General features: G+C 38.8%; 1 protein-coding gene across 1 annotated transcript in view; it reads right to left on the reverse strand.

Moving 5' to 3' along the window:
* Nucleotides 1-1,468: 1,468 nt before the first annotated feature.
* LOC104624444 (putative short-chain dehydrogenase/reductase family 42E member 2) overlaps nt 1,469-10,331 on the reverse strand; it is a 10,846-nt gene continuing 1,983 nt past the window's right edge. Inside the window, exons 3-11 of the mRNA XM_010291812.1 lie at nt 10,238-10,295; nt 9,274-9,392; nt 8,254-8,329; nt 6,725-6,807; nt 5,328-5,465; nt 4,463-4,528; nt 3,740-3,803; nt 2,336-2,409; nt 1,469-1,717 (exon numbers count right to left, since the gene is read on the reverse strand). Coding sequence (XP_010290114.1) covers nt 1,469-1,717; nt 2,336-2,409; nt 3,740-3,803; nt 4,463-4,528; nt 5,328-5,465; nt 6,725-6,807; nt 8,254-8,329; nt 9,274-9,392; nt 10,238-10,295 — 927 coding nt within the window. The remainder of the gene's footprint in view (nt 1,718-2,335; nt 2,410-3,739; nt 3,804-4,462; nt 4,529-5,327; nt 5,466-6,724; nt 6,808-8,253; nt 8,330-9,273; nt 9,393-10,237; nt 10,296-10,331) is intronic.

A 10,331-nucleotide genomic window follows, 5' to 3' on the forward strand; every position in this document is an offset into this window, starting at 1 on the left:
GCACAGCGGTGGTGCCGGGGGGTTGCCAGTCACGCTCGTCAAAGTGGAATTATAGAAAGTAGTGGTTTCTACCGAGGAAAGAGGCGTTGCTTCCTTGTGTGTCTCTTGGCTTAAAAATAAAATCAGAAGTTCTCATTTTGCCACTCTCGCCTTCCTGGGCTGCGGATGGCTGACTGCACCCTCAACACTCAGGCCCTGCATTGGGCCTTTGCTGCCTGCCTTAGATTGAGGCAACTGAGGTGAGGTGTAGGCGCTCTCACCTCTCCCGAATTCTCAAATCCCTCTGTGATTACCCCGCTGCCCCAACCTTGATTGCTCTAGATCTCCTGTCTCAGCCCTAGTCCTGCCTCCTTTCCCAAGCTCGCTCTTTCTGCTTGCATCGTGGGCTTAACTATTCCCTCCCCATGTTACAGGCTGGAAAAGGGGCAGAGGGGAGGGGGATTTCTGTGATAAATAGCCATCATGAGTGGTGGATGGGAGGGAGTGGGGCCTTCCAGACCCTCTGCTTTTTAGGCCCATTTTACCTGAACAGTAATTCAAAAAGCGCATTGTTCACTAGTTACTGCAGGGATTTGCTCAGTACAACTGCTGTACTTCAGAAATTAGGTGAAAAAGCACAGTTGTACCTAAAGTTGAGCTGCTAAGCAACTGAACTTGGTTGGTTGGTTGTCCTTGATAACTACAGGAGGTAAAGGAAGCAGTACAAAGATTAGTGCAATCTTTGCAATCTCTACTGTGACATAAATGCACTTAACTAATGTAACTTAGTTAATAACTTCCAATTTAACTAAAATACGCAGTTTTGACTGGTGGAAAACCATACCTGCATGTACCCCCTAAGCCTGCAAACTGCCACAAGGTGCTGTCACAGATGGCTCTGCACCCTAGGGGTAGTGTGGGGAGCAGTTTCTGGAACAGTGTACACAGAGTCACAGGACTGACTTCAGCAAAGTTTCAAGTACACTTTTATTTTCCTTCATATGCAGTGATACAGGTAATTCACAAAAGAAATTCACACAGTGTGAACTCTCTCTCTGTACGGCTGGTATGTGTTAGTTATGGTAATCTGTTCTGTCCATCCCTTTGCTTGTTCCTTAGTTGCCCAATGGGGCAGTGAGCCATGGCAGCAGCTGTGGTCAATCTTTCTCCATATTTTAGCCCTTTTTCTTCACTGGTGAAGCACTGCAGGCTGACTGTAGCTCTTGTTCTGTCTGCAGCTTCAGCAACCAGTTTGGAAAGTTGTTTTTTTTGGTGTGAAATAAACAGATGCAACAATCTTGACTCCAGTGTGTTTCAGTGATTTGGCTGTAATTGTTTACTGTGTGTTTTAATTTCTCAAGTACTGGTATGTTACAATTTTGTTTTTAGATCTAAAAATAACTGCCTGTTTTTGAGGCCAGTAACTATTGAGATTGAACTGATCCACATCATAGCAGTACTGTGACTGAGTACATGCAGTTCATGCAAGTCAGTGTTGTGTTTCTTTAAAAAAATGCAAAACTGAAAGGCCATCAAATCGTAAAGAAAGAAAGATCAAACTTAAACTGACAATTAAAGAAAGCAAAACTTTGAGGGACATGTGATGATTCTGCACTTCTGGTCTTTTTTTAATGTAATGGTCCACGGAATCAGCAAATGCAAACTTTTCTGGGCTGTACCCTAGTTGAATCCGTGCCTTGTCTATTCGGAATGTATGAGTTGTAGAAATGTTCTGTACCTATAGGGCAAAAGAGTCAACACACAAAGATATGAATACATAGCAAATTGTAACAAAGTCTGTAAATGGTAGCAAAAACACAGTTAAAGGAAATGTAAAACAAACAAAACCCCCACAACGTTATCTCAATGTCCTATTGACATGTCATGTTTTTATAAATCGTTCACTCAAAAGGAGAACCTTGAAAGCCTAAAGAGGCAGTAAAAGCTGCAGAGCAGAATCTCCTCGTCTTGAAAACATCCATTAAAAATATTTTGTACTCTTGTTTATGTGCCTAAGGAAGCAGATAAAAGCCATCTCTTAGGTGCCTAAATATCTTCAGAAATTAGGGCCCAGCTGACTAGCCAAAGCTGTACAGGGTACTGGGTCTTGGAAGGAAGAAGCTGAAGCAGCCTCTCCCAGACCGCGAGCATAAGCTCGTATCTTTTCAAAGATTATGGTAACAAGCATAATACATTGCCTAAAATGTACAACACATATATTTGTCCTGGAAACAGAGGCTGAAGTAGTACCGGATGGTTTTTACTTTCTACTGACTTAATCTTAAATTGTACCTCAGTATTAACATGTATGTAAGCATCCTGTGAGAATTAAGGGGAGTTTACAAACAGACTTTACCTCATTTCTGGTCAGCAGTGGGGACAGTTCAACAAATGGCTTCAGCATCATATGGAGGTATTCCATTATCATGGCTGCATAAAAAAAGATTTCTACTTGAAGTAAGAATAGTAAATGGCTATGCCATTATGATTTTGGCATATCTCGCACTGTATATGATAGTGAAGGATAATCACATGCGTAAGAGCTCAGGGCACCATTACTAACATCAACAGGACTAATGACTCACAAGGGGTTGCATTTAATCTTAGTTCTTCAGTCAGCTTGAATTAGGGCACTTTTGTGAAAAGGGTTTGGAGGGTTGGTGACAGGTCTAGTGAAAAGATAATGAGACTTCATAAAAAATGTGGTAACAACAAAATACTCAAAGTTGGAGTCTATCTTGGCTGCACATGGGGGTTGATTCTGGAGAGAGCATGGGATACAGAAGAGCAAGACATTTAGCCATGCAGCAAAGCAGGTACTGTTTGGCGCATTTCAGGAAGTAATGGATTTTTACATTTAAATTTTCATATTTATACAATTAACTCCACAAAGTTATACATCTGTGAAGTCCACATAAATCCTGTTTTTGTGGGACTTAAATAACAGATCCTTCTGGTTTCAACACACTGCATAGAGCTGAACTTCACCCCTAACTGCAGCACACTAGATGAGCCCACTGTATATTATTTTTATACATGAAACTGAAAACTGTGGGCAAATAAGGAAACCCCAAACCATTATTCTGGGCTCGCAGCCCAGAAAGCCAACTGTATCCTGGGCTGCATCCAAAGCAGCGTGGCCAGCAGGTCGAGGCAGATGATTCTGCCCCTCTACTCTGCTCTGGTGAGACCCCACCTGCAGTGCTGCGTCCAGCTATGGAGCCCTCAGCACAGGACCTGTTGGAGTGGGGCCAGAGGAGGGCCACCAAAATGCTTGGAGGGCTGGAACACCTCTCCTATGAGGACAGGCTGGGAGACTTGGGATTGTTGAGCCTGGAGAAGAGAAGGCTCCAGGGAGATCTTGTAGCAGGCTTCCAGCACCTGACGGGGGCCTACAAGAAAGCTGGAGAGGGACTTTTTAGCAGGGCCTGTAGCGATAGGACAAGGGGTAATGGCTTTAAACTGGAAAAGGATTGATTTAGATTAGCTATCAGGAAGATGAAGGTGGTGAGGCATTGCAACAGGTTGCCCAGAGAAGTTGTAGATGTCCCATTCCTGGAAGTGTTGAAGGCCAGGTTGGATGGGGCTTTGAGCAAGCTGGTCTAGTGAAAGGTGTCCCTACCCATGGCAGAGGGGTTAGAACTAGATCATCTGTAGGGTCCCTTCCAACCCAAACTATTCTGTGATTCTATGATTATATTACAATTAGGAATGAGGATAATGTGGAGAGGAAAGAGAAATATTGATAAAATATTTTTACCTGATGCATAAACGAAGGAAGTAGGAATACGTATCCGTGGTTTACTGCAACCTAATCTTTCAAACTGAAAGAAATTTAAAAAACAGAAACCTCAAACCAGTTTTAAAGTTCAATACAGAAGGTATTTGTGGAAATATTTACTGATAAAACAGAAAAATTAATCATTGCTGTTACTATTTGAGTTTTCATTTTTCAGGGGATTCCAGTTAAATGTCACATGCAAACACAGTAATTTTCAAGGGGCAGTCTTAAAAAGAGGAAATAAAAAGTTTATAATAATCGATCAAAATGCCATGGTGGGCTGATACCTAATTTAACATTGTGACATTTATGGTTTTGAGCCCATCATTAACAACAAAATGATCATTTGAAAATAATGTCTATTACAGATTAATAATTAGGATTTATATTTTTTGTCCACCCAAAATAGCCACCATTAACAGATGCATGCCCAAGAAATGAAGATAATGGCAACTCAAAAGAGGATACTGGTTTAGATGGTTCTTTGGTCTCAGTGAAGACAGTTGCTTTAATGTAATATTTTAGGTAGGCTTTGTTACAGCACCAGTCACACTGAACTTCAAGCAGGAATTAAACCCACACTCAGAACAGAACCCTTATACCCAAAGCAAACATACTAAATGTAACACACACACAAAAGCTGGAGTCGCATACAGTCAAAGAAATTAATGTGTTTGGAGATAAAATATGTATTGTACGTACAAGTGGAGTTAACCATTCAAAAAGGTTGAATTTTTCACCGTCGTTAATGAAATATACCTGACCACTCTGTTAAAGAGGTAGAGAAGAGACAAGTTAGTAAAAATAATACTGCATATATATTGACTTCTTTTTCTCACTCCTTACGAAGAGCTTAAAAATAATACAGCAATATATAATATGTACATACAAGCTAAGAAACTATCTACATGTGTTTCAATCACTTGCACTAATGTGTGCAATGAAATGGGTGGACAAGTGGTTTATGTGATTAACATGCTTTGGTATAATTAATTTATTATGGATGTGCCTATATAGAATGGCTACACTGACTACACAGAGTATGTGTAAACCATATGCTTTAAGGGTAGTGCTTCTAGGTCAAAAAACTGTGTTTACAGGGAGGAAAACAGTTGCAAGTGTTTTTGAAATCAATGAACCCAAACAAAATGTGCTTTTATTTGCATATGGTATGGGAAGAACTGATTATCACAGCTCAGAACATTAAGTCTGGATCTATATATAGGGGAACAGGGGATAAATCTTCCTGAACTTCCAATTTAATTTCCGACATAGCAAACATTCTTTGCTCCATTTCCAGAAATGGCAAATATTATATTACAAAAATGCAAAGGTGGAGATATTCCTACAGAACTGAATATTCCAACTCCTAACACACTGCACAGCCAATGCTGCCAGGTCCCACACTGTTCATAGCACCATTTGTCAATTAAAACCAGAGACAACAACATAATGTAGAGGACCATAACACGTACATTAATTACTGCTGCTACAGTAGTTACTGTAGTACAGGATAGAGTGGCAGGATCCACTGTCGAAAACTGTGGTGCTTTTATTGTTTACTTACAGCTATGTAGTTCTTTTCAGGAGTGAGAGCTTCAGCAGCTAGAATTTGAGCTTGTACAAGATTCTCTGCATGCACCCAGTTCATTTTAGCAGATGGATCCCCAAACTTGAAGCTAAGAAGCCCGCTCTCAATATTCTTCTGTAGACATAAACAAACGTGAAACCAAAGCAAAATGGGTTTTAAAATGAGGCACAGTGCACTTTCTTGTCCAGGTAAATGTGGGTTTGTCTCTACTTAAAACAATTACATGAATCAATTAAAAAGAATCAAGAGACGTGCAGAGAGTTCTAAAAATATTGCTCATGAGGAAGGATCAAAGAACATATTGAATACAGTATGTGCTGGATTTACAAAAAATACCAGTCTCTTCTAAGCATAAGTAAAATACTGTTTGGAAAAGTAAGGTACAGTTCTGAATGGATCAAAAGTATTCACAAAATTGGATCAAATTTAACAAATAGCTTTGGCTGGGAAAAAATGGAAGGTAATGCTAGGTGTCACATTTTTCATTTAACAGGCACATTTCAGAAACTGCAAAATGTGACAGTTACATCATGCCTTAAAATGGGCTTATAATAAATAAACTTAAAATCTTAAATGGAAATTTAAAAAGACTGGTTTTTTTTTGAGGGGTAAAGAAAACTTCTCAGTTTTAACTAAAAAGACATTTTTCATTCTTAAAAATTATTTTATTTAGAAGATGATGAAGTGTATTTTGGGCTGACTTCAGTATAATTCCCTACCTCAGCCACAAACCAAAAATATTTATTATGTAGTAAACTTGAATCTGTTCTTTCCTCAAAGCTGTGTGTAACTTTCTATTGCACTGATGTTTTAAAATAACTGACTCATGTAATTCTACAGGGATCATATTCTAAAAACTGTACTAGTCCTACAATGTAAAAGACAGCAAGTGAAAAAGAGTAAAACGTGAGCACCTCAGCTGTTAGCTCTTTAGTAACCTATTGTACCAGAAGGTGCTTCTGGCTCCTTGACTTGTTTCATTGGATAGTGAAAGCTGTTAATAGTTGAGACTGGAAATAAGATATTTTGCCCTATCTCTTTTCATTAATATTTTAAACCATTTGGTGTAAGTTGCATGCAAACAGACATTTGAAATATCGTAGATTGGCCTGAATCTTACACTTATAGTAAGCATTAAATTATAAAGCTGGACTTACATGGGGTTGTATTTTAAAAAAAGGCTTCTTTAATGTACTATACATTCTTTACAGATATAATATAGTGCTTGTTAACAAAAGTTGTAATATCGTCAGCAGACAATTGAATTATTGACTTGCTGCCCAATAAGAAGGCCAGTCAATTTATCACACAAATAAGTGATGCTCTCGTATATCCTAGAAAATTCTGCTGATTAAAAAAATTAAAATACATACTGCTAGCCTTGGCAAGTGTCTTTGCTCTTCTGGTCCATAGATTCCTGGTGGGCGAAGAACACATGTATAGAGTATTCCACCTTCTAGAAGAATTGATAAGACCATTCTTAAGTGACTTTCACATGACTACATTGTATCTTTGTTTGTACAAACCAAAGACTGTGGTAGCAGAAAATAAATTAACTTCACCATCTTAAAAAGTAATACGGACCAAAAGGTGTTGAATTACTAGTTGGATACTAAGTTGGCAGAATCAGAACATGCAAAATAGCAAGATAAGATTCAGAGGAGTCGGGCCAGCACAGTCGCATTCCTAGAAATTACAAGATATTTCAAAACCTCTTCCTAACCAGTCCTTTGTCTCTGTGCCAAAGCAGTGAATGAACGTGCCAGCCGTGGCGGTGGTGCTGGCTGAAGTGAGCAAGTTACTGGTAGGGAAGTGGAATGAAACCAACTAATCTCGTACAAAATTATTGATGGGAAACAGTGACTCACTGGCAGTACAAGATAGAGCTGAAAGGTTCTCAACAGCAGGCACAGCCAGCTCCCACTAGAACTGCTCTAGAAGCTCTTGACAATTTCGGTGGGAGAAAGTAAGGACCGCAATAAAAATCCAATCACTTCCCAAGTATATCAGTTGGCTGGTTCATCATCTGCTAATAACTGTTCTTAATAGTACTTGAAAACATGCAAAATACTCAATCCTGCTATGGCACAGGATCAAAATGGGATGTTTGGAACACTGACTGGTTCTAATTTAATTGACAAATGCGGAACTGTGTATTGCTCCTAAAATTGAGAAGGTCTTTGATGTGAAGAGCTGCTGAGGAAATAAGGAAAAAAAACTTTGTTTTTTAAACAAAAAATAATCGTATTGGGATGGAATGCCCATATCTTGGTAGCTCTTTTAGCACTCTGCAAGTATCAAGTGAAGAGAGTCTTTTCTGTAAGTTGTCTACAGCTAAATTTAGCTCAGTATCACTTAGTCACATAGAATCATGTTGCACTTTACATTAATTTGTTTTGCACTGGCAGTTATAGTATCTCACAGGTGAGCTTAAGTATTCAAGTGTATAACTGGCTTCCTCAACATGGAAAACTTTGGGAAGCACTAATAAATAATTGCAGGCCGTAGTATCAGGTGGCTTCTTCAGATTTTAATATATAATTCGGGGTGGGTAGGTGTATAATGGTTTAATCAGCGTTCATGCTTCACTTGTGTTGCATAATACAGTGACATTAAACACTTGTTTTTGTTTAATTTATAGCTGTCTTCATCTTTTCAATTAACATACTGAACTCGCTGCTACCATGCTAAAACCTTTTACGGACACTGTGTGAATGTAAAAACAAATAAAGAGATTTTTAAGTGAAAATCTTTTTGTTCGTGAGAGGGGATAGATGATTTGATTTCATAATTGCTGGAAAATCTTGTCCACTAGGGATTGATACAGGATACAGGATTTTAGTGAGGAACAAGAAGAGGAAGAGTAAATTCTACTATGAATTCATGCTAAGACAAAAAGTACCTGCTAGTGGAGTTCCATTAGCTGCTAGCACCATTTGTTCTGCAATTGATTTGGTTCTGGAATAATGATCAACATGCTACAGAGAAAAAGCAAATATGTTTTTATCTATTCTTGAAATGACAGGGCAGAGGGGCATCTCTTCTCTACTAGTTTTTGCTTTGCAGATGGCAAGAAATACCTCAAAATACAGAAGCTGTGGGGTATTATCTTAGGATAAAACACATGCCTATTGCTAAGGTAAGGAAGCGGTTTTGTTTATGCAAATCCAGTTAATTAATTTCAGCACATTTGAGAAACAATAAATATATGTATGCTTCGAATGCTGCCAAGAATGTAATTGATCATTACTTTGTAATCTGGATTTCTTTTTCAGGTAATGGAAAAGTCAAAAGCCAAATTCTGAAAACATTACAATTGGTCTGAATTATCCTTTTCACTTTCTTGTGGCACTGTCCCAGAGAAAATATTATTTGAAATATTATTCAAAATATTGTTCAATAGTTTCTCTATCTCTATATTCTCTACTTCTTGAAAGACTGTGAAGTACTTAATGGAGAGAGGAGGGACACAAAAATCCACGGTATATGCAAAGCAACCAGAAGTACTTTCTCCTTTTTAAGTGCAATAAAACCATCTAAAAATAGGCGCCTTTTCCACCTCAGCTCTACATTGAATACATCATCTTCAATAAAGGAGAAACAGAAAAATCGTATAAATAATAAATGCCTAAAGAAGCACCAATCCCTATGTCCAGGTGGAATTTCGTTAATGTTAATGGGACACTGTATGAGTTATTTTCCAAAACCAAGGCCTTGATAGGAAACAAGGAAATATATACTGCCATGTAGATAAACCTGACGTGTCAAGGTTATGAACAGCATCTGCAAAGAGTGTAAAGAGTTTTCTTCTTTTTTGGCACTGGATTCTGGCATCAGGCAAAGCATGGTCACGAAAACTCCAGGCTTTTTAGAAACAAAGTAAACAAAGAGGAAACATGAAGATATAATACAACCAAAATACCTTTTCAACTGGAAAGTATGTCACAGTTTCCTCATCACCATCTTCAATAGGAAGCCCTCCAAACACCACGTTTACTGTACTGGTGTATATCAGCCTAGCGATGTTCCTTTGTTTGCAGGCTGTGGCAATGTATACAGTAAATTAGTTTAGTGGAAGATGAAACAACATGGAAAAAAAGTTTGTATGCCTTTTTTCTGAGAAACTGTCAAATCTTAAAAGAGCAAGTCCTTCCAGTTAATGATTGAGTTATTTAAAATGCGAAACATATTTAAAGGGAAGACATCAATGTAGAACCAAGTGCTTTATAATCTGGCACATCCGAATTCGGATGCTGCAAGCCAACACTGTGCCTCTGGGAGGGCTGCTGCCAGCCCACTGAGATGGGCTGTAGCTCTGGCCAGGCAGGTGGCCAGAAGCCCTTCTGCTTCAGGGGCTGCCCGCTGCAGCACAAGCGATTAGATACCTGCGTAACCTGCGATTCGTAACCTGCGCACAAGCGATTAGGTAGCAACGAGGTTTGCTGCTGCGAAATACACTTGGAAATAGGTAACACCTTACATGGATACAGATTGTGACATCAGGTCAAACACGGTTACGAAAAGCTGACGTAGTTGAACTGCAGTGCTGGCTTTCGTATCACACCCCGTGTCCTGGTTTCAGCCAGGGTAGAGTTAATTTTCTTCATAGAAGCTAGTGTGAGGCTATGTTTTGGATTTGGGATGAGAAAATGTTGATAAGGTGCTGATGTTTTGAGTTGTTGCTAAGTAGTCAAGGACTACTATAAGTCATGACACCCCGTAAGAGAATCGAGCATAAAAAACTGCAATGACATGTTCCCTTATCTTCTGCCAAAAATGTATTTGGTAAAAAATAGCACGTGCCAAGAAAGCCAATTGGCTTTTTCTAAGTGGTATTATATTTTGATATGCTCTACTAAGACCCCATGGCAAGGTTAGATACATACCATCAATGATGAATCTTGTTCCATGAATGTTTACAGTTTCAATCTCTTCTCTGTGCAACTAGGAAAATAAAGAAATTGCACATTTTTTAATAAT

Source organism: Phaethon lepturus, unplaced genomic scaffold (assembly GCF_000687285.1).
Source record: "Phaethon lepturus isolate BGI_N335 unplaced genomic scaffold, ASM68728v1 scaffold19987, whole genome shotgun sequence".
In the NCBI taxonomy this organism is placed as follows: Eukaryota; Metazoa; Chordata; class Aves; order Phaethontiformes; family Phaethontidae; genus Phaethon; species Phaethon lepturus.